The 24,956-nt window shown below is 41.5% G+C and overlaps 2 protein-coding genes across 3 annotated transcripts; one reads left to right on the forward strand and one right to left on the reverse strand.

The window, feature by feature from the left end:
- The first annotated feature begins 1,822 nt into the window (after nucleotides 1-1,822).
- LOC128277521 (cytochrome P450 4c3) lies at nucleotides 1,823-11,949 on the forward strand. 2 transcript variants are annotated; one of them, XM_053016003.1, is made up of 6 exons: nucleotides 1,823-1,826; nucleotides 2,104-2,472; nucleotides 5,343-5,458; nucleotides 9,760-10,039; nucleotides 10,161-10,230; nucleotides 10,339-11,949. In XM_053016003.1, exons 2-6 carry the CDS (start codon nucleotides 2,253-2,255, stop codon nucleotides 11,288-11,290), a joined length of 1,638 nt encoding a protein of 545 aa, XP_052871963.1. In that variant the 5' UTR covers nucleotides 1,823-1,826; nucleotides 2,104-2,252; the 3' UTR covers nucleotides 11,291-11,949. The 2 variants fall into 2 exon arrangements, with proteins under 2 accessions (XP_052871963.1, XP_052871955.1); XM_053015995.1 differs by lacking the exon at nucleotides 1,823-1,826 and having other exon boundaries at nucleotides 2,062-2,472.
- Nucleotides 11,950-12,240: 291 nt separating this feature from the next.
- On the reverse strand, nucleotides 12,241-21,853 carry LOC128277860 (uncharacterized). Its single transcript, XM_053016449.1, has 6 exons — nucleotides 21,820-21,853; nucleotides 21,008-21,129; nucleotides 20,188-20,280; nucleotides 18,964-19,257; nucleotides 18,487-18,615; nucleotides 12,241-18,024 (listed from the first exon to the last, which is right to left on the reverse strand). Exons 1-6 carry the CDS (start codon nucleotides 21,851-21,853, stop codon nucleotides 12,241-12,243), a joined length of 6,456 nt encoding a protein of 2,151 aa, XP_052872409.1.
- Nucleotides 21,854-24,956: the final 3,103 nt, after the last annotated feature.

Raw genomic sequence — 24,956 nt, forward strand, 5'->3', positions numbered from 1 at the left:
TACCAAGTGATCCTCCTTTTTAAATAGACCTTTATCAATTCTAGAATTCCTGGTAAGTAGATTAGATTATTGATAGTTGCTATAGTAATCTTCTTCTTCTTATCTGGCTATAACCGCCGAGCGGTCTTGGCCTGCATCAAAGAACCCTTCCACCGCTCGCTGTCGAGCGCCTTCGTCTACCACATTTCAATACCAGCCGTTCTTGCGTCGACGGCCGGGATGTCGACGCGATCTGTGAAAGTAGATGGAAAGCTTTGTAATCCCTATGCACCATGAGATTGCGCCAAGGGAATGGCCTAGCCTACCTCTTCTTTAACATCGCGCTGAAGCGAACAATCCGGGACTCGGGAGTGGAGACCCCAGGGACCATCAACGTCAAGGCCCGCCAGATCCTTATCTATTCTCGTTCTGCAGATAAACGAAAACAATAGTTGTGCACTACGTGCACCACAGCGACTCGAAGCGTCGCTGCAGAAGCGCAGCAGAGAAAGCAGAGAGCGATAAAAACCCTCACGGGTGTCCATTTTTTCTTGCTTCGTCCCCTACGAGCACCTTTCCATAAGATGCACTCTTACCTAAAGTAGGCACGGTTTTCGCCACATAAGCCTCTGAGTGGGGCCGATATTCCCCCTTATTATGAAACTCAAACGTTCACTCAAACGTTCACTCGAGCGTCATTTTACTATAGCTTTCTCTTTCTGCCTTCTCTCTTGCCGCTATCTGCTTTCTCTCTTACTATAGCAAAACCGTCCGGGGTTGCATGCGACGCCGTTGGTTTGAACGTATTTTGAAGCCCTTCCAGTTTCTCACTTCAGGGATGGAATTCATAAGTTGGAGTCTTGTTGGAACATGTGTAATGATGTTCAAGAAGACCATACCGAGTAATAAAGTGCGCCGTGAAAATGTGTTTTTCTTATCGTGCCTTGAAACTTATTGAACAACGTAGTATGTTTAGGTTAAATTGTATCCTGTAATGTTATGGCTTATTCTTTGCTCTGATGTAACATACTAATTTTTTCAGATTTAATTTAATTACTAATGAACGGTTTTTATTGTTTATCGCATTTTTCGGCCGTATATTTATTAAAATAGATTTCAATCCACTCGAAACCAAGGGGACCACGATATTGACAGCCACGGGTATGCAGTAGTGTTGATGATGACAGAAACATTTGTTTACATCGCGAGGCAGTGCTAGGAATTGATCAATTGCCGTTTAGCTAACCTGGCCCACGCAAAAAATAAACTTTTTGACATAAGCGCAAACTTTTTGGTGTTACAGATTAATGTCAAATCGAATTTTCACGCTTCGTGTGGCCCTAGCTTTAGACCCAAGCCCATAGCCGCCATAATGTACCAAGGCTGCACATGCGTTAAAAACAAGGACGTACAGTCCGTCGATCGACGATTCTCTCGCAGATGTGCTGCTTCTCTTTTACCTTTTATCTAGCTCTCCTTCCCGCCCCAGGGCATACAAGTACGATTCAGATGCTGAGAGAGCGGGCCATCGGTCTATTGTAAAATATTACGCTTTTCTGATCGTAAACCGGACCAGCTCACCGACTAATCCATTGCTCATGTTTCCACATCCTCTCTCTCTCTTTGAGTTTTGATCTTTTTCTTCAATTCCCTTCTTTTTTTGTTTTGTTTTGCCTTCTCGCCCTCCCCCTCTCACTCTCTCTCTCCTTCGCTATTTTTCTCGTTCTTTCTCTTTTTATTTCCTGGTTTGCGGGCTTCGCGATGAGCGATCGCGGTCAGCAACTTATAAGTATTGGATCGGCTGCGATGAGTGAGCTTAGTATACGAACAGCTTTGGGAAATACAGGGTACTTGGTCTTGTTTTGCGGTGTGAGAGTCAAGATATCGCGTTGGATAGTTAACACTTTTAATAAAACTCACAACATTACATATTTGATGCTAAATAAAATATCAAAAAACCGTTTGCTAAATAAAATATCTTTGATCGTTTGTAGTGTTTAAAACAAACTTGTTAAATACTTCTGTTAAAGTTCTATGAACAGGTTAAATACCTGTTAAAACAATACTTTTATTCTTTTTTTTTTATTTTGAAAGTTTGAAAATAACGATTTGTTTTTTGTACAGTATGCTGGAGTCATTCAATTGACTGTGAACAACAGCGTTTATCAGAAAAACTGTGTCTTTATAGTTTGCGAAGTTTTGAGAAGAAGGCAGAAAATCAACGCAGCAACCAACCAAAAAATAGTGCCAGTTTATTGATCTTTTGGAACATCATGGACAGTCTCATTGGAGGCAGCATGCTTCTTAGTAAGCTCAGCAAATTGTTCACCCTCTTTTCGCCTATTACAATGTTACTCCTGACAACTGTCGTCTGTGCCGTCGCCGTATACAATCGGCGTCGGAAACATCTTGTACGCAATATCGAAAGGATTCCTGGCCCAGCCGGGATACCAATCCTGGGGAATACGCTGCACATCAACGTTGATCACGATGGTACGTACAATCCACCTTTACCCAACGGGAGCCCTAGGTCATTTCTTCAAATTTTACCAGCATTGAAATCTACGCATCTCTTTAACACTACTACTACTACTACTACCCGTTACGTATGCTGCAACTGATTCCTCCGCATACTGCCATCCTATGTTCGAGGTCACAATGACCGCCATCCTATGTTCGAGCTATATCGCACTGGTTCGGCTTGAAAAGAAACCTTCACAATTCATTTTCTTCCATCGCGGCCGGAATTTTGTTTCCCTCTTGGTGCAATTTGTCATCCTAAACAATTGTACAAACAGCACCCACTCAATGTCAGATATCAACGTAATCGGATGTCCAATCGGATGTCCAAGCTCTACTCAGTCAATGGCGCTTTAACGGACGATCATTCGACATGTAACGCAAGTAAACGGTTGATGAAATCTGTTCGAGGCCGTAGCCGACGTTAGCCATAGAAAACTTTGCAAGAGTGGTTAGTGAATCAATATCGATATCCGTGATGAGTGACACATCGCATCAGAGGCAGAATCATGGGGCAGTCGACCAAAATTTGACCTGGTCCCAGGTCAAGGCGAAAGCTGGGAACCTTCTCCAGTGGAGATCTTTTACAATGGCTCTATACACCACTACGGGTGTTTAGGAACCGTGGCTGGCTGATCAGTGGTAAATGACATGGTCGTGATTACATACACCGGGATACTTTAAATCAGTCCTCTTACATTATGAAATCAGTGCTGTTTACATCCCTTCGCATCAATCTTATGATTTACTACTTAATCAATTCTTGTAAACTCTTTCTATGTTTTTGCATGTTTAAAATGGGGTAACTTGTTAATCCAAAATACAGTATATGCTATTTTAGTTTCCTCCTCTTCTAGTGTGATTATTCTTTCATCGTTATCGTCATATTTTCCATTGTACACTTGCCCTTAGTGGTCTGATAGAAACAATAAAATTTAAAAAAACAAAACAAACAAAAACAATTTACAGTTTCTCAAACAAACAATGAGATTAATCAGATAAGTACATGTCCAGTACAGTACTTGTTAATGACAATTTACAAGTACTGTATAACAGAGAACTACATCGAACTAGAAATTAGACATCTTCGTTTGAAATATTTTTCACTCAAATAGATAGCAGAGAACCAGAGAGATAGCAGAATTCGCTATACAACTGAAATGTCTAGCTATAAAATACATTCGTACTAAGATTTTTCGTAAAGGAACCGATCAATGGTCAAATGATTTACGGACGAGCTACATTATTGTTTTGTAATACAAATAAATAAAAATATAATGTTTCTATGGTTGGTTTAGCTACAATAACTTAATTAATCGACGCTGTAGGATACTTACCTACTTACATTTTTACTTGCCTACTTACTTACTTATACGGTGAAAAGAAACCAAATTCATTATTAGAGTATCACACTCTGCCCTACCTATCAAATTTCACAAACACTAAACCAAACATCAAACCGTTACGCTATGTTGCGTTTGTGTATAGTAACACGTTTTTCGGTTATTGAATTGGGGTTAATATTAAACTTTCCAAGTTCAGTCCGACATAACCTTTTCAGCTGTTGGTTATATAAGCTGTTGGTTACTTTTTCTCTAGCACCATTCATTGGTTTCGCCATTTATTACAGGTCTGGTGGTTGACTGGGCCAAAAGAGATCAAACTGGACGAGTAGTGTTTTCGATTCAGCGATCCAATGCGAAGTAAAGCGCGTCGATCGATACAGATATATGTGACCATCACAGAAAAAGCTTTATATTAAACCGGTTTAGTGCCAGCCCCACTGTGTCGATGTGTTGCGTTTAACGTGTCTTAGCTATCTCTTTTTTCACATTTATCGAACTTTTTCTAGAATTATACAATATTGACTTTGTATCTTTCTATCTACCCAAAATTCAATCCCGGACTGAACGAGAAAACAAATCTGAACTACTGTTTTTGCTTTCTATCGACATATATTCGATAAAAAATTGACTGAACTAACTTCACTTTCACCAGCACTTTTCAGGGCCTACAGATAAAAAAATCAATGCCATTTCTGTTAACTAAGTAAGCGCAGTTGTTTTTTTGTGTTAACCTAGAGATACCTACAGATTGACATGCTAACACCAATAAACTTTAGGAAGCAATGAAAAAGACAGTACATTCATAGTTGGCAGCAGTTGTGAAAGCAACAACAGTTTCGGTTTGGCGTAATTCATATTGCAAATTTCGCTTCTTTCTATACACATTGTAGACCTACTAAAATAGTAAATGAAATGATATTCTTTTTTTTTGTATAGGACCAGTTGCCCAAATATTCTATACCTGCGCACTCTTATACCATACCAATATAATCATTGAAAAATAAGCCCCGCCTTCTAGATCGTGTGATGGCCTTCGAGATTGTATGTCGTACTAGATATTTTTCCAATATCAGATAGTGTTACGCACTTTTATTTTCTATCTTGAAACCATACCACTGCGCAGCCTACATCATATACAAAACCAAAACTAAGGTCACCTCAAGAGTAGAGTTTCACTACCAACGAAAAAAATTTCCACCACTGTACAATGCATCGTTATTATGTAAAGGTAACAAACACGAACACACAAACTAACCGCCAAACAACTTTAAAAATACTTATTCGTACACAAAAAATCCAATAACCCAAATTATCTATCTCTAAATCTATCTACGAATCTATCAAAACTACATGTCGCGCGTATCGATATAAAATAAAACTAAAACAGTGGTATTAACGCTAGTAGTCGAACATGTTCGTTCGTCTCGATTGTTTTTTTTTTACACAAGCCTATTGAGGTGTACTTTAATTTAACGTATTCTGCTTCGCATTTCCCAGAAATTTTCAACCGTATCATTGCCATCCGGAAGCTCTACGGCCGAACTCAGGGCTTCAGTCGGGCATGGAACGGTCCTCTTCCATACGTGATGATCTCTAAAGCTAGTGCGGTTGAGGTAAGTTATTTATTGACGGTATAAAGAAAACAAGGTTATTGTAAAACTGTATCAAGTAAAAAAGTATTCGAATTATAGACCCATAAAAAACGAGTTCACGATATTTGCCTGCCCTTTTACACATTATTTCACCTTCTCACGGTTCTACTATATTGTTGACCTCATGGCTGTCGTGGTGATATCTTTGAAGAGTATTTGTGTTGGTATGTTTGAAAAAATGACAAAATATGAAAATGAAATATTGCAAAAGGGTATGGTTGTACTATGCGATCCTATCTACAACCCTACAGCATACAGTGACTTGATTTTTAAATTACATGGAGTCGTCTCAGTTATGCCAAGGTTCTTCAACGACTACATGTTCTTTGGTAACTCTCGACTTTGTGGTGGATAGTCATAATATCATCATCCTCTAGGCACATGACTAGTTGTGCCTGACCAATAAGATATTTTCCTTCATGAATGATTTATTCGTTCATCAAATTTAGGTAAGCTTTCGAGTCAACACGACCAGGAGAGGTGCCAGTTTCGATGCCAGACTAACTTGCCCGTTCCGTGGAAAACAGCAATCCCTAGACCACAATACCTTTGTACTGTTGATGCTATGTAAAGGGTGGATGGTTAAACAAGCGTGCACTTTTTGTTTTGGTTATAAAATAAAAATTTTTATATTTATTTTTAATATTTTTCGATGCTTGAACTTTTATTTGAAAGGTTAATTTATGCCTTTTTTATGGAAAACAATTTTGGTCAAATGTTCATTGGCTTCGGAGTAGCCTATTCGGTCGACCTATTTACAATTTCATTTTTTCGTAACATTTTCGAGTACATTTTCGATTGTATCTGGTCCTATCTCGGCAATAGCAATTTGAATTTCTGTCTTGAGGTCGTCATTAGTTGCTGGTTTGTTCACGTAACATTTATGTTTCACCGCCGTTGCAACTGTGGGGGGGGGGGGGGGGGGGGGCAATTCACAACACCATTTCTGTTGATTATTCGCTGTCCGAAGATGCAGCGCAAACAATGACAGATAACGCCGGCCTGTTGAAACCACATGTCTTCCAAGTTCTCAGCTTCAATTTCGTCAAAGAACCAAGCAGCCAATATTGCTCGGTAGCGTACGCCTTCGATGGATTCAGCGTCTCCTTCTTCATTCATTCATACAGCGCCCGCTAATGCCGCCAGACCAAAATCCGCACCAAACAGTCAATCGTTTTGGGTGCATTGGCTTCTCTTGCACAATTCTGCTTATTAACATAGTTCTTCTTTCTTCTTATTAGTTACCGAGTTGAAAATGAGCTTCAATCTTCAATTCAGCTTCAAATCAGCTTTTCATTGTCCAAGCTAAACAGCTGTCAAAAATTGACCGATTACTCAAAATGGCCGAAATGTTCACCATAAATCACTGATATGTGTAGTAACTTATCGCCACAAAAAAATCGAAAATCGGACTTATGTAGCCCGAGTAAATGCAAAATTATCATTACTTTTTGAACGCCCCTCGTAGTTCTTCTTTCTTCTTATTAGTTACCGAGTTGAAAATGAGCTTCAATCTTCAATTCAGCTTCAAATCAGCTTTTCAAATATTGTGCCGTATAAGTTGAAAACATACCACTTTGGAAATAAGTTTATGATATAAGGCTGTCTAAAAAGTCATGGACGTATTTCCCAATTTGCTGCTACCGAAATTGTCTTTCACAAATAAATTTGATGAATCATCGAATAAAAATCGAAACAAATTTGATAAGCATCGAAAAATACTTTTTTATAACCAAACTAGCTGTTCCCGGCGTGCGTTGCCAGGCCTCTTATCTGATTACATTAACCATCAAAACCGAAACTTACAATAAGATAGAAATTTGTTGAAGTCCTAGAGGCAGACGCAGTCTCCCATATTATTCATGAAACACCAAATATCATTTCATTCTGTTGTGTCTGCTAGAACTTTGTTCATGTAGTTACAATTTGCAATCTTGTTCTCGTTTTTTTCCAATATAAATGTTTATGAGATGAAGCATAACGGTTGATTTCAACTGAATTTATTGAAGTGCTGCTGGGTATACTATATCTTTAGTTCTTCCGCTTGGTGCGTACACAAACAAATCTGACGGTTTGCCAACTCGTGAGCAAGCCACGTATAATTGACCGTGGGAGAAGCAATCGTTCTCATGGTTTAAACCACATACTTGTAACGATTGTTCCTGCGCCTTGTTTAGTGTCATTGCAAAAGCAAGTCGCACAGGAAACTGCATACGTTTGAATTCAAAGGGCATATCCGTCGGTGTTATTGGAATCCGTGGCAATAATACACCGTGGCAATAAATTCCCCTTTATATTTTCCGTTTAAGATGGTAGCTTCGATGATGCTGTTCATTGTTTTCTTTATAGTGAGCCGAGTACCTTTACAAAATTTTGTCGGATATAATATATTTCGTAGAAGAATTACCATAGTTCTAACCTTAAACGTAAAACATGCGGCGGCACCCGTGGTAAATCGGGCCTCCATAACAGCCGATGGTCGCTCTCCGCTCGTATTAATCGACCGTGGCGTCAAAATAAATGGCGAATATTATCGCAAAATATTCTGGAGGGTGTATTCAAGCCTTGGGCACGCACACATTTCGGTCGCAGAACTTGGATATTCCAACAGGACTCAGCACCATCGCACTCAGCACGCGCCACCCAAGAATGGTTAAAAAATGAGGTTCCTCGCTTCATTTCCACCGCACAATGGCAACCAAAACCTCCGGGTGCCAATCCGTTGGACTATTGTGCCTAGGGTATTTTGGAAAGCAAGGTTTCCATGTTTCCATTACATTTGAATGTTTCCATATTGATAGATCCATTTAAAAATATTCATGTACTAGGTCTATACGTTGAGAACGGGACTGTTTTTAACACACACAAAATGTTTATATTTTTTTTTGCAAATTTCTATTTTATTCGAAGTATGTGCCATCGCTAGCTATACATTTCTCCTATATCTCTGCCTAATCATGGATTCTTAGACGAAAGAATTCTTCGACTTTTTAAGTAAACTAATTAGTCATTCCATTTCCACTTCCTCGTACAAAAACGAAAGGCTGCTCAGCCAATACGTGTCACATCGATGAAAATGAATGATATTCGGGACGAACCAAGTCTGGTGAATAACGCGGGGAGGGATTGCAGCTCTCATCGAAGTGATTTGATAGTATCCTCAAACAGTTTGGCTTTTTTGGGCGCCTGGTGCTTGATTCCACGGGCCACCAGGCGTCTCCATTGAACCCCCCAGGAATTGTATTTTGGTCGTTTTTCGATCAATGCATGGTTCAAATTGATCATTTGTTGTCAGTAGCGATCGGAATTAACGTTTCCACCAGGTTTTAGGAGCTTGTGAAACACCACACCTTTCTGTCCCATCAGAAAGTCCGTTTTTTGGAGTCCTTCGACGCTTTTCTTTGATAAGTCAAAATCGCCATTTTGAAGTTTTTTAAACCACTTAAAGCACTGCGATCTTCCAAACACAAGTCCCGACAAGCATTTGGTGCGATTCCGAAGCAGTTTTCTTTAAGAGGAGCAGAAAAATAATAATCCCCGCAAAACGTCATTTTTAGGCACAAAGGTTGACATAGTTTAACCCTTTCAAGAATGGGTTGCACACCGAAATAATGTATTTTTCGACCTGAAATCATTTACCTGATGTCAAAACAAGGTAATGATGAATGAACAGCAAAACTCGGAAGTCCCAATCGGCAGGTACAGCCATCTTTTGAACAGTCCCGTTCTCAACGTATAGACCTAGTATACTTGCCTGAATAAGTTTTGAGCTTCGATAAGAAAACACCTGTTTATGGTTTGAAATATAGTTTCCCTGAACATCAATATGCTTGTTCCAACGAGATTCCTATTTATGAATTCTATCCCTTTACCGAGAATCTAAATAGGCTGCAAAATACCCTTCCATAGCTGTTTATCATTTTAAGAAAAACGCTTTCCACGCATGAAAGTTTTTAGGTCTGGAAACAGATGTAAGTCGTTAGGAGCCAAATCTGATGAATGCGGTACATGCTCTAACAATTCGAACATAATTTCATGGATTTTTGCTATTGTCAAAATGCTCTTGTGACACGGTGAATTGTTCTGATGAAAAGGGATTTTTATCTTCGGCAAACCGGGTCTATTTTTAAGTCAAATTACCAGAAACAATGACTATGAAGGGTAAGGGTGATGGCAAGCTTCCTAATCGCTTCGCTACCATAGAGGGATTACGCCAAGGAGACGCTTTTTAACATTTCACCAATATGTAACATTCCCATTAGCGCATCCTTGGCAGTCAAAAGCACATTGAAAAGAGCCATGACTACGACTTCCTCAAACCGTGGCTCGGAACCGGATTATTAACGAGCCAAGGCACGAAGTGGCATCCGCGACGCAAAATCCTGACTCCTGCATTTCACTTCAAAATCCTGGACGATTTTGTCGACATTTTTCTGGAGCAAAGTGCGGTGTTGGTAAAGCGTCTCGAAACCGAGTTGGACAACGATGCTGGATTCAACTGTTTCCCATACATTACACTATGTGCCCTCGACGTAGTTTGTGGTAAGTTTTCGTATGAATTCAAACATTGAGCATCAGCAGTCGTTTAGCACATCACCCATACCATATTCCCCATATAGCTATTTCATATCTCTCACCATTTCTATTTATACTACCGTCGCAGAAACCGCAATGGGTCGTCAAGTGAATGCCCAGTGCAATTCAGACTCCGAATACGTTAAAGCTGTGTATCAGTAAGTAGAACAGCAATCAACCTAACAATAACACTCAACCTAACAACACACTTTTCTGTATTTGGACCTTGATTCACAATATATGACTGCTTACATTTTGAATTTCAGAATCGGTAGTATTGTTCAAAACCGTCAACAAAAGATTTGGCTACAACCAGATTTTATCTTTCGGCGAACTCAAGACTACATCAATCATCAGAAGTGCCTGTCAATACTACATGAGTTTTCCAACCGTGTTATACATGAACGAAAAGAGGAAATCCGTCAACAGCGATTAACTGGCGATGGTAACAACAACAGTGGGACAAGTCCCGCCAACAACGAAGACCGAAACAACAATACCAACTTCTTATCGTACGAAGAGTTCGGCCGCAAGAAACGGCTTGCTTTTCTCGACTTGCTGATCGAAGCTTCTCAGGACGGCGCGGTGCTGTCTCACGAGGACATTCGCGAGGAAGTCGATACATTCATGTTCGAGGGCCACGACACAACTTCGGCCGCCATCTCCTGGATACTACTCCTTTTGGGGGGCGACCCTGCAATTCAAGATCGCGTCGTCGAAGAGATTGATTTTATAATGGGCGGCGATCGTGAGCGTTTCCCGACAATGCAGGAACTGAACGAAATGAAGTACTTGGAGGCGTGCATTAAGGAAGGGCTGAGACTATACCCGAGCGTACCGCTTATCGCTCGCCACCTAACTCAGGATGTTGAAATTGATGGATACGTGCTTCCAGCTGGAACCACCGCCATGATTGTCGTTTATCAACTACATCGAAATCCAGACGTGTTCCCTAACCCGGATAAGTACAATCCAGACCATTTCCTGCCAGAGAATTGCCGTACTCGGCATCCGTACGCCTACATTCCGTTCAGTGCTGGTCCACGAAACTGCATTGGACAAAAGTTCGCTCTATTAGAGGAAAAGTCAGTCCTATCCGCTGTGCTACGCCGATATCGAATCGAGGCTGTTGATCGTCGCGAAAATCTGACGCTGCTTGGCGAGCTGATACTACGACCAAAGAATGGTCTACGGATTCGCATTTCGCGGCGTACCTGAAAGGAGTGTAGTAACCCATAAGGAGTAAGGAGCTATACAAAGTTAATCCCAGGCGTTCATTTACGAATAAATAGGCATGTTTATTCGTAAGTTGCATGCTGTATATAGCAATGACAATAACAGGATAACAGGATTTATATAATAAATTCATATAACTCGTATAACAGGATTTCACAATCTACTCGATGTCTGCGTCAATTCTTGCCCAATATCATTCATTTTGACAACTCAGAAGAGTTCCACAAACTGTATACCCCAGTGATGCATATTTGGGTATCTATTACGTCTCTTCTATACATACCATACGAGGTCCATGGACACTGTCCAAAACTGACGAAACCTTCTTAGCCACGACCGAGAGAAAACTGCTCAGATTGAATGCTGGCCGTGCATGCGTAGAGGAACAATGGAGGAGCCGTTAAAACAGCGAGCTGTAAGCACTGTAAGCGTATTTGGACTAATAGAAAAAAAAACTCGATTCTTTTCATGGGAAAGATCTTTTTATTGGCCGTTGGATGGGTAATTCTACATAATTCTATAATTCTAATAAGAAGGACTAGATTATTTTTCATTGATTTATTTTATGTCTTAAATTTATATTCGACTTTTGACAGTTACGCTGAAAACATAGTGCAAAAACAAATATAGTGATGGTGTCGCAACGGTAAAAAAACAGCGTTCAGTTATTATTCATTTAGATTATCTTCGAATGTTTTCTTCGCTCTTTTGAAATTGCTTAAATGATTCATCTAGTAGAAAGTGAAGCATATAAAGGTCCCGTGTAGGACTCGTATTCAACATAATAAGTAGCTGGAAGAACGCAATGCATCTTGTGAATTAAACTGCATCAAACAGTTTAAATCGAGGGTTCTGATAATGTTCCTATTATCGTACCGGGATATGTTATAGGGATGAACCCTTACTCATCGGAATAGGACCAAATTGGTAGTTCATAGGAATAAGACCTTCGGCGTTGGTAATCCAAAGATGTTCAGCTGTTGCTTAATCTGCGCCATTTGATGTTGGGGTTGCTGATGTGGTTGGGGAACCACGGTTACTAACGCCGGAGAGGAAATCTCATCTGAGCCATCCCCTTTCGTATCAGTCTCAAAGCTAACTTGTCTCAGTGAAACGTTGTGCTTTTGTTTCTGTTGGCTAAAGCCTAGACCTTCGGTATGACTTTGCTGCTCACGGTTAGTCAGTAGACCTATTTCGCCTAGGGCTGATGATAATCCATGGTAAGGAGATGATGAAATGACATCGCATCGCAACGCATTGTTGAACTGATGCTGCTGCTGTTTCGCGTAGTCTATGGCTTTGTACGTAGTATGCGGCCGGTGTTGGTTTTGATGAGTGATGCTTAGCGGACTTTTTTGACGAACAGTTTCTTCATTTGTACTTCTTCTTTCAACGTTGTTTTGTTGCGCACCCGAAACATAAATATGCGGTGATTGTGTGCTTGGTGATTTGAGAGCACAGTCTGACGAAAGTTGTTGATGATGTACCATTCTCCTGTCCTCATTCTGACGTGTACTAGCTAGTAAAACAGATGGATTGTTTATCAATGATGTACTTGTACTCATGGTTGTGGTTACAGAGGCCGGTGATGTTGAGGCAGCCGAAATGCCGAATGATGCCTGATGCCGAAAATCCACTTTAACAGCTTTCGCATGATGTTGCAATTCTAAATGCCCCTGTTGCTGATACGGTAGGGACGTGTGATACGAGGGGTTGATGCCGTTGGCGTTAAACGGGTCTTGAGGATATGGCACGCTAATATAAGAAGAAGTCGTGCCACACGTGCTCGTGTCGTTGTTGTGTTCTTTTAAAAGGAACTCTTTGCTAGAATCATTTCCATTTAGCTGCTGTTCAGTTAACTGATGCTTTCGAAGAGCAGACGGCTTGACCAAGTTCATTTTAAAAATAGATGCATTTGGCGGAACAAAAGTATATTGCTGTGCCTTATGTGGGTGCATGTAAGCGTTATCGGTATTGCTGATGGTTTCACCGCAGGACTGTTGAAATTGTGGATGCACTTCGAGGATTTGCTTCTTGACATCTGAGGTTACAGAATAGGGCGGATCAGAACTCGTTACAGAAGAAACTGTCAGCGGTACTGAAGATGATTGGGGATATAATGTCGGTAGCGAACATCTCGGGCTCTTGAACATCGCTGCGGGCTTGATAGAGTGACAGGTTATACTTGTTGAGATACTAGGCAATTGCTCGTGCAGTGGTGAAGAAACAGTGTGATCCTCTTTGCTAACAGTGGTCAATGGGTGAATTGCGCTCAACGTAGACTCCGTGGACTGACTGTCATTGCTCGCAGTAAAGGACGTTTTACTACTTTGTCCATTTCCGCTAGCTGTTTGTAATACTTGCTCAAGAATCTGATTTGGAATAAAACCATCATTCTCGTTTTCATCAGCAGTGGCGACGAGAATAACTTGATCACAGAATGACACACTCTTTTTCTTTTTTCTACCCAGCGTCGCTTTGGATGTAACGCAATTAATAATAGTATCATTATCACCACTACCACTAACATCATTTACTGTCTGCTGAACGACTTGGTTTAGGAGCTCTAACTCACGGATCTCCTCTTGTATTCGGCTTTGTGCAATTTCGTAGCACGACTTGGACAGCTGTAATCGATAGTTTGCATCAGCTGTTGGGCAATTGAGCTCATCGACAATTGATCCACTATTGGCACCCGTGACTGAACCGTCTGTTAGCCCCCAATCCGTTGGAAGTAATGGTGAAGGGAGCAGATCTACTCCAGTAGAGGGCGACGGAACCGATGTAAGACCCGACGAATCGTTCAGTTGACTTTGTTGTGATAATTTATGTTGATGATCGAATAACGAACCGCTTATTGCGCTACTAACGTTCAACGGTTGCTGTTTTTGAGTTCCAAAAGATAGCTTAACCTTTTCGAAGCGCGATGCTAGATCACGCACGCTGCGCACATCTGCCACGTTGTTGTTCACTGAATGTGTTGAAGGAAAACTTACATCAAATTGCGGTTGTTGAGTAGATTGTTGATCAGTCCTGTTGCGGAACTGCTGCTGTTGCTTAAGCACCAGCTGTTCCAATTGCAATTCCTTCAACAAGTTCTCCGATCGTTTCGTTTCATCAAGGATTTCACAGGTATCGGAATGACTTTGTTGCTGTTGCTGCTGCTGTAGTTGTCGCAGATTCCGTTGCTGCTGTTGTTGCTGAAGCTGATATTGCTGCTGATGATGCATATGATGCTGATAATGCTGCTCCAACTGATGCGACTGATGCTGGTGCTGTGATTTTTGTTGCAGTTGCAACGTTTGATGCTGTGCTAGGACGCTGCTTGTACTTTCGATATAATTTTGGGATTGTTCCTGTGATCTATTATGCTGCGTGTAGGCATGAAGATATTCACTAGAGAACTGGCTGGTACTGTCGAAACTTGTGCTGGGATTGTTAGTGGGGCATAACATAGTTACATTTGTCGCTGCACCCCGTAAGGGCTGAACTTCACTAGGTTGCTCAGTTATGAACTCGAAGTCAATGGCAAGTGGAGGCGGTGGAAAGTCTTCGCTTGTTTGACGCGAATGGCACGAACTAGACAAGGGGCTCGGGTATGGAGGCAGCTCAAACGAAGCTGACTGAACCTGCTTTTGTTGTTGATAATGACGGGGGTGAGCGTTATGGTATAGAGTGATAGAGTCAACCAACTTGTTTGTAACATTTCTACTATCGTCAGCCATCATAGATGAAACGGTGAATTCTTGGTCTAACGGCATAATGTGTGATGGCTCCTGGTGCACTACCGCACATGTGGTTATAATCGTTTTGCACGATTCTTCACTCTTACTGGTGTTGGAGCTCATAGTTGAAATATTGGAAACGTTGGTTTCGTGGAACGGCCTAATGCTACTGGTAGTAGTTTCAGGATGCCCAATGTTGATAGCAGATGCCGGCTCAGATGCGCACTCTAGATGACGTAGGTTGACACTGTTTAGCTGCAGCTTTTGCAGCTGATGGGGTGGAGTTTCTATTTCAGGTAGCTGATGTTGCTGCTGATAAACGGATGATGATACATTGTGGGTCAAAGCACTGTTGACAGTGCCAGTCATTGTTATTCTATTGGCTGCTGGTTGATTTGGCTCGGACGACAATGCCGATCCGAGCCGCACAGGGGGCGGCGGAGGTACCTTCGGTAAAGACAACGAGCGGACGCTGCCATGGAAACTTTTGCGTATCAGTTTACCGCGACCAAGGTTGGGGTTAGTGTTCCCAATAGAACAATAGTCAACGTGCCCTTCCGATAGGTAGCCTATAGGTAAAGAGAAGTCGAGCGAATGTGGGTGTACACTGAATAGGTTTTCATGCGATGCTTCTTCGCTATTGCTGGTACCAACAATTCCTGAACTGTTGGAGACATCGGCGGAACATGAAGACGTCGCACTCGACAAACCACCATCGGTGCTTGCTGTGTCAGTAAGATCGGGCATTGAACGGTTCTTACGCCGTATCAAGCCACCCATTAGCAGCTTTCTCCGAATCTTGTGCTGCTTCTTACCCAATTTCTTCTCTTTCTCTTTCCCCTTATTCGCATCTTTTTCTTCTATGCGCAGGCTATTTTTCTCGCTCACTGTACTCGGATCGACGTACGCTACAGTGACTGTCCTTGGAGCAGATACCGCTGACGATATAACTTGATTTCGATCTTCACTCCGGCTGCGTTTTTCTTTGCAATCCCTAACTCTTTCCTGTTTATCGGTAGAACGCGTAGACAGACTGCTGCGACTCTCTCGCTGCTGCTTCATTTCATTCGCTCTCTCCAGTTCAGGGCCATCGGCTTTTATCAGATTCAGTGGGGCTCTCTTCTTTGGCAGTGTAGCGTATATTTCGATGTTTGTCGAGGGTACATCACAAAGCACACCGTTGGTAGACATCGAACCTGCGGCAGACATCGGTCCTCGGTCCAGTAAAAGCTTGCCCTGCTTTTTCTGTGCTCGGTGTACAAGTCCAGATCTTCCAGCACCACCAAGTGCGTGGAACTCCTGTAGTGGCTGGTGAAATCGGTGATGCTGGTAGTGCATTTGCCCTAGATGCTGTTCTTTAATCATTTCACTGCCTTTCTCGACCAAGTTACGCCGTTGCAACGAACGCGCACGCATTATGCACGCATTGTGCTTCATACGTGCGAACGTCATTGTGTGTGGATTGCTGTACGGTGCGTCCATGGCGGCACGCGCTTTAGTGGCGGCCGCATTACACAGCACCAATGCAGTCTGGAGATCGTGGGCGTCTTCAAGCAATCTCGACTTGTTCAAAAGCTGGTCCGCCTCTAAGCATAGCTTCTCACAGTCGCCAGATAGAACAACTGATTCAGTCATCTTGGCTCCAGATGCGTTGGCCCCGATTTGCCCGAGGGTCGGCGAGCAAACGGAAGAGGGGGCGCCGAAGCCGCTACAGCCGGGCTGATATTTTGAAGGAAAGGAGTCAGTCGACGAAAGAGAGAATGAATCATAACCGGCATCGTAGAATTGACAACACCCAACTTTTCCTGGTACTGCACCATTGCTACCACAGTTCGATCCGCTGACTACTCCTATTTGACTGCGTTTAGGGTTGCTTGGGACATTGCCAATTTGACGCTTGCCCAATAAGTACAAATACGGGTTGTCCAATGTAGTTGAGGAGGAGGACGAAGCCGAGTTGCGATCCCCGCTCCAATTGCCCGAGTCACGCCGTCGTGATTGATTAAGGTGATCGGGCATAAACAAACAATCTCTATACGACGATGTGACATTGATGGAAAAATCATTCAGCGTGCTAACCGGAACAAGCTCTGGTATTGCTGCGCCCGACTCGGCACGCAAGTGGTGATGTAAACTCGATCCTGGTTGTTGTCTCCCGACACTGCTCAGTGGCCCATTCATCTGTTGCAATTCCTGTACCTGCTGCTGCCGTTGTTGCTGATAAGCAATGTCAGATTTTGGCAAGCCTGGCGTTGAAAAGATTTTATCTTGAATAATAGCCAGGTTTTGGTACTGGGTATTCAGCGGGCTGTGTGCCGTCTTGTGGCAGGTATAACCGGCATCATCTTTATCCGTTACTGGTTTGCAGTTTTCGATGGAAGAATTTTTTTTTCCCTGTGTGACAGTTAGGTTTTGGTAGTCGCCAATTGGCAGAGACCCGTCCGGGTTGGGGGTGATCGCTCGTCGTACGCTTGACGTCATCGACATCTTCTTCGGGCTTGGTGTCAGGGCTCGACGATATTGCGGTACTGCTGAAAAGTGTTGCTTTTGTCCTTGTAAATCCTGCTGTTTGGGAGCAGCATTTGCAGGCAGAAACTGAGGCTGTGGCAGTGCGTATAACAGTAGAATCGGTTGGTAGCGTCCACGGGAACACTTATCAACCACCTTCTCCCAGTCCGGACCAACTTCCTCCACATTCGTATCATCAAAGGATACCCACACGCGTAACTTTGTGTGGAAGAAAAAGGTGACATAGCCCCTACTAAAGTATGACACAACACACACCAACTCATGGTGTGCCATCTGGACCCATCGGTCATCCGACACCAGCTGGAACATGTCGCATAGTGGCAGTGAAGTACCGATCGCCTTTAAAACCGCGTGCAACTGATTCGTTTGAGGTTGATCCGAGTCCCATACAACACCAATTGACACAACGTCAGGCCGGTTCAGAAGAGTACGCCGGATGGCGATTTTGGCCCCACAACCGCTCTGAAGTATGAGACAAAAAGAAATATCAGTAATAAATATTAAGTAATAACTAGCTTCAATATTATACAATTTACTAACACGTATGTACATGTATGTATAAAGAATAGTACATTTTTGCATCTCTAAAGAGGTATAGAAGGCTGTAGAAGTTAGACCAGTCAGAAGTCGTTCGGGCGACAACGGACGCTAGACTAAGTGCATCATAAGGGAGAGCCCCTTTTATAGACTTGTGAGGGATCGAGAGGGTGCTCTTCCCGTAGTATAAGCCAGGAACCGGCCAACGTATGAATATGAACCAAAAAAAATTTAATAAAGAAGGATCGCAGAATTAACGTATTAGGTAAAGAAGAACAGCTTAGGTGATGCACACGGTTCGTTGTTTATAGATAAAGATTTCTTTTATGAAAAGGATACAGGGTAAAAGATAAATTTCCGATAGATTGAGAACCAGACAGTACATACCGAGCAGTCCCGTATATCACCCATGTTGCCCGCGTGTTGCAGCAAATGGCCGAATGTGATGCTTTGCTGATGCTGCTTGGAAAATAAGTTCTGGGAAGTTAGCGCTAACGCTGATACATAGTGCACCATCTGTAAACACAACAATAATAATTGAACTTTTAATAATCAAAACTTGCGAGGAACGAAGTATTGTCAAATAAATAATATTTTACACCTTTAAACCTATTCTACACACCTTGTGCTTTGTTGATACCATGGTATCATTGTATTAGGTGTTTGAATTAATTAGTTCGGTTCTACGATGGATAGCTTTACTCAGTAAATTTCACAATTTCGTTTTTTATAAAATATGTGTTTGATACTTTCATTACGGTAGTCATACGTTTTGTTGTTGAAGTTAGGTCACAAATGTCGAATAAAAACCGCAAGAATTAGGTCATATACCTATTGGATTTAGACTACTTGTTTTCTCTTTACCTGTGTGAAGGGTAGTTTTTCAGAACTGGACCCGCACTCGCATATGCTTTGCTCGACAACACGCATCGCAAACCGTCGGTGGACAATGCACTGGGGCGCTTCGCAAGTGTCTCCATCTGTCATAGACAATTGCTGGTGTACACGGTGTAGTAACAGCTCGAAACACTCGGCTGCATCACCAAGGTTCCTGCACGGAAAGCGACGGTTGGCCAGTGGTTCACTGGTCAGCGCTTGCCGCAATGCGATCGGACAAAGCGCAGGCTCCGAACTAGTTTGCAACTGTATAAAGAATTCCTGTCGAATAAATAGAAAATATCAAGTAAAAGAAAATAGAGAGAATTAGTTTTTTTTATTTATAAGAATAAAAGAAGATGTATTGCAAAATTGAAAAAAAAAACAGCTCAAAACAGCTTCATTTTGAGAATCCCTAAAAGACAAAATATCATGGGTCAGTCCGGGAAAACCATCAACTTCGGCTGCAAAACCAGATCGATTCGGCAGAAAGACAACGCTGTGTGTCTGATGGGACCAGAAAGATGTGGTGGACCACAAACCTGGTGAAACCGTTAATTCAAATCGCTACTTACAACAAATGATTAAATTGAACCATTCATTGATCGAAAAACGACCAGAATTGGCCAGAAGACACGGTAAGATAAGTTTGCTTCATGACAATGCGCCTGGACACAAAGCAAAACTGGTTCAAGATACAATCAAAGCACTTGGCTGGGAGTTGCTATCCCACCCGCTGTATACACCAGGCTTGGTGCCTTCCGAATATAATTTATTTTCATCGATGGGACACGTATTGGCTGAGCAGCACTTCGATTCCTACGAGGAAGTTGAATGACTATCTGGGTTGCTTCAAAAGACGAACAATCCTTACGGTGCGGCATTCGCGTATTTGCAGAGAGAAGGCAGAAATGTTTACTTATAGATGGCACATACTTTGAATAAAATAGAGTTTTTTATTTTAATGCAATCAACATTTGATTTCTTTGAAAAACAAATCAGGTTTCATTCTTTTAGACGTGGTAGAACAGATAATATTGTATTGCCTGTGTCTTGAAGACTTTAAACCGTCCAAAAGTTGTTTCCTGTGTCGTGTAGACTTGCAAAAAAGACACCGTTTACCGATCTTGACCGAGCACCTTCGTCGACTCGTTAACTCGACGAATTTACTGCACAGAATAATAAAATGTAGACGAACCATCACAATCTTACCTTTAGAGCGCAGAAAATGCAATCCTTACCGCTGCAGTTATGATTTTGTAATTGACGGAATGATCGCCGGAAGACATCGAGATGCCAGAGTACCTGTAATGTAGATCAGATCCAGACAAAAATTGAAACGATTGTTAGCAAGTAAGGATGCAACAAACAAGAATACAAAAATGACGAAAAGTGTAGCGACTAATTACAGTTGACATGCAAAGCAGCTGTAACGGAATTAGGTTCTAATGTGTTTTGTACGTATATGTAGTAATAACATTCCAGCTGCACAGTTAGCAATGCTCGCCGAGTCAGCATTAAACCAACAGGTACCGACATGGTTCGACATCCAGCTAGGAATAATCCGCTGAGTCGAAAAGCAACTAACGGGTACAGCATAGAACTCGGACCACAAGAGATAGGCTAATTTACTTAGGACAGAAGAAGATTAGATTAGAAAGAAAGGAAGATGGACGTAAGAAACTTACATAAGAAAATAACGTTAGTCTTATTCCGAACGCAACCTAGGACACCTGTGAGACTCCAAATAATTATATATTTCTTGGATCGGTTTCTCAATCGTTTAGAAAACTACATAAAAACCTCGTTTTTGCATTTCTTATTCAACTCTCGTTTTGCTACACTTAATGCAATGAATAAAAAATAAAAAAGATTTGTCGAGTTGTGCGGAAATTCAATAATTTAAACACAGGAAAAACTGCATTGCAAGACTCGAACAAAGATTGAAACATTTGTTTAAGTTGGCTGAGACTTTGTTATCTATGTATTTTTTTACCGCCCCGTGTGTCTAAAAGTATTGTCGATAGTTTACCTTACAAGTTTGAAGGAATGCACCCATGCTACTAGCTGTCTGCAATTCGTTTTGCATGTTTTTTTCGCTGTCCTGTTTCTTGCCTTGTAGTATCGCAGTCCAACGATTCAATTGTAGACCATCTGTTAGGGGAGCAATCAGTTGCAAATTAAAATCAGAGAAGTACAAATTAACTACACGGGCTGATTTTCTTAATAAGTTTTCTACATTAACATTAATTGGATAGCATGGAACAAACGGTTATCGGTTGATTGATTGATTGTTGATCGAATGTGTTCGACATTCAAATAATTCGGTTCGTTTGTTCGTCATTCGGTTAAATTTAGATGAAATTACTCACTGGTATATGTTGCTTTAATAGAACGACAATACAGGTAAGAAAACAGTTCATCATCAACTGCCCCATCAGAATCCCTAATGCTAGTTACAACATACTCTACCACATTCTCCTGCGAAAACGTGCCCGCGAAAAGTGTGCGTTCCCATACCACCCCCTCCCCGACCACTGCGCCATACACGCACATCGGCAAGAAGAAATATTGACCATAGCCGATCGGCACGTACAGAAAAGAGTCATATTTATGAACACCCCGCTGTCTCAAAACTGATCAAGCATAAGCATAAGAAACGACGATGGGTGAATAAGAAATCGAGATAGTGAGTAAAAGAGAAGCACATTTTCGAGAGAGTCCTCGATCGGTGGACTGTAATTCCAACACACGTACACATACAACGTTTACTGCCTTATGAGCTTGGACCAAACACTGGGAAGTATTTAACAACCATGCACACACACACACATATATACATACATTGTACCGGAACGTTCGCTTCTTTGTTGACCATACTGATGCATTTTTGCAACATATGCCATTGCGACTCTATTGATGTTTAGGATGGCATCCTTATTTATATGATTGTATGCTTCTTTACTTATTTTCGCATGCTGTTTGGCACAATCAACCACTTTCATACAAATACGGCCCAGTGCTTTCTTCTAACCTAAAACAAACACTTTCATAACACGGTTGGGAAGGGTTAAGGACTGAATGCGAGAATGAGACGAATGTATGTACGTTGAAGCTGCAGTTCGTCGATCGACGATTCTCCCGCCGATCTGCTGCTTCTCGTTTTTCTCACTATTGAGCGATCTTACCCGTGGTTTACACACTCAAAGCAGGTTTTGAGAGCCTACATTCGGTCCATAGAGAAAAAACATCAAATTTTGTATACGTGATAAAATATGAGCATTATTTTTACGCTTTTTGTACGTGCAGAAAAGCGCTGTTCCGAATCCGTAGGCGTAAGGTCCGAGTGATATGTGTTAAGGCCAGCTAATTTCGCCCAGTAGTAATTAAGGATGTAAACAACTTATTTCGTCATAATACGGCCCTTTACGACCCTTCTAAGATTAAATTTAAAAAAATCAATTTCGTCATCACCAACATATTTGGTAGAATACACGAAATGAGGTAGAATACACCAAATGAGGCTTGTAGAGTTCACCAAAGCTTTGAGTTGTTTTCCTCTTTCAATGCTATTTTAACAATTGTAGTTTACGGCCGGCCCGGTATGTTCTTCTATGATTAAAAAAACTATTTCAGTTGCTCTAACCGGTTATCGCTCGGACGTTACACAGGCTAAATGCAGCCACTGACTTTAAGCATCAAGCACAATATGTTCATCTTTCGGACTTCTTTCACAAAACGTTCGTTTCTCGAAGTCATCGAGTGGTCATAGTGGAATTTCACCGCACTGACGAAAGGGCAAATGCAAATCAAACACCTTTGTCTGAGGTACTCTGTGTAGGGTTGCCTGTCATGTTAAGCCAATTTTGTTTTCTTACATGCTTTTATCTTTCAATACGGCCCAGCCCGTTCCTCCAAATTTAAAAAGCAACATAGTTTTATCTTTTCAATGGATGAACAAATCACATTACAACGTTATGGTTGTTGTGGCTCTAAAGCTATTCAAAACTCAAAGGTCACTTAAAATGTAGCGAAGCTCAATCTGCGATGAACGATAAGTTTTCCAAAGCTCAGGAGCGGTAGGATCACGTTCTAAGAATATTGCGCTTGCCCTTGAAACCAATTCCCTTTGGATTTTTTTTTATTTTTTGTTTAACTCTTCTTTTTCCTGTTTTTGGAATCAATCTTTTAGGAAATAGGAAGAAAGAAGATAGATAGAAATTAGCTGTTTCACAACGTTGGGCAATGTTTCACTGCCTACTTCATGAAGGATTCGATAAATCTCGGGTTTCTTTTGTGCCATCTTGTTCTTTTGACTCACTTGGCTTTTAGTATCACTATTTACTTTGTTTTCTCTACGGTTTCTCATTCTCAAATACTCATTGTTCTCATTTTTGCTTTGCCAAGCCAAAAGTCAGCTTAAAACAGTTCCATTATATAAATGGAACTGCTTGAGTAATGTATCATAGAAATGGCGACTGCAGTTAGTGTTATTTGCTATCATTAGAACGGGCAGAACTTTAATAAGCAACACGTTAAAGTTTTACGCTCAAATTGGTGCACTATCATATAAGGGTTCGAACTGATGTCTTTCACAAAGAAATTTATTGTTCGGTACAGCGAGACAGATAATCTACGGACAAGCCACGAATGGCCGATGACAAAAGTATAATCAACATAATTTGCACTTGCCGTCGCTTCAAGCTTGTCTAAGCCAGTTCGACACTACACTGATAAACTTTATAGGAAACACATAAAGTACTAGGGAGCACATTGCACAGTTCGTAGTAACATAGATCACTGAATGTCGGCCAACTATCGACAACTTTAGAGAGGATTAATTTAGCGGGTCTTTCTTTCTTTGTGTAATTTTTGCAACGGCATAAAGACGTTTCGACCTTTATGTTGCTCGCTGGTTGATGGAAGTTTTAACTAAAACTGCAACTCGAACAAGGCCACACATGGTCCCTCATACACATAAACGCACGTACCATAAAACATTTTACTACTGGATAGTCATGGAATTGAACAGCCAGCGCGTTGCTTATAAAAACACTTCTTTTGAAAAAGTTAGCCAACTCGATACTGGAGACTGTACGATCGAGTGCAGCAGCGCGATCCCTAAGAGCGAAGACAGAGAGACGAAGACGAAGAGCAGAAGAGAGTGAGATTCACGTAAAGGAGAAAACCAACAGTCGAAAAGGTGCGAGAAGGTGCACCAGATGCTGTACAAAACAGAAACACCTTTTTCACTTACTCCCGCCACGTAACCGAAAAAAAACGTAAAGGTTGTTTTTAGATCAGTTTGGATTATTATACTTCATTTTACATCTTAAAGAATAGGATATGACAACAAGCGAGACCAACTGTACATAAAAGAGAGCAGCATAAAATGAAGCGAAGGACAAGAAACTTCTATTGAATTATAACGAGCTGAATAGTATAAAACTAAGCAATGTCCATGCATTTCTGAACGAACTCCTTCCAAACATCGAGGAACAAATTCATACTCGCATCTAAGAAAGAATGTACAGAGCACACCGCAATTATGCAGTCTTTTAATGCAAATGAACACATGGCTTAACAGTATCTGGCCCAAGATGGCGCTAGTCTTATTGCAATCACCATTTTTAGAGTTATTAAATAAATCAACAAAATCGTTTAGAATGATCGAAAAGAAAAGTTGTGTGAGTTAGCTGACATATAAAAACAGTGTTGGCTTCATATTGCATGAACATTTGACTATGAGAAAGCGCTGTTCAAAGTGGATGCCTTAGGGGTCTTGGACTGTACCATATATAATGTTTTTTTAATCTTAGAAGAACGGACCGGGCCGTATTTATGGATAGATGTAATGTTAATCTCTCCTGTTTTCTCTAACGGTGTATTTTTACGGGCTAGGATGTTAGCCCCGTGGCAACTCCCCGATCTCGCCGGTATCGGGAAACGAACCCACGGTCAGGTGCTCTATCAACGGAGGT

The sequence above is a fragment of the Anopheles cruzii genome, chromosome X (genome assembly GCF_943734635.1).
Source record: "Anopheles cruzii chromosome X, idAnoCruzAS_RS32_06, whole genome shotgun sequence".
In the NCBI taxonomy this organism is placed as follows: Eukaryota; Metazoa; Arthropoda; class Insecta; order Diptera; family Culicidae; genus Anopheles; species Anopheles cruzii.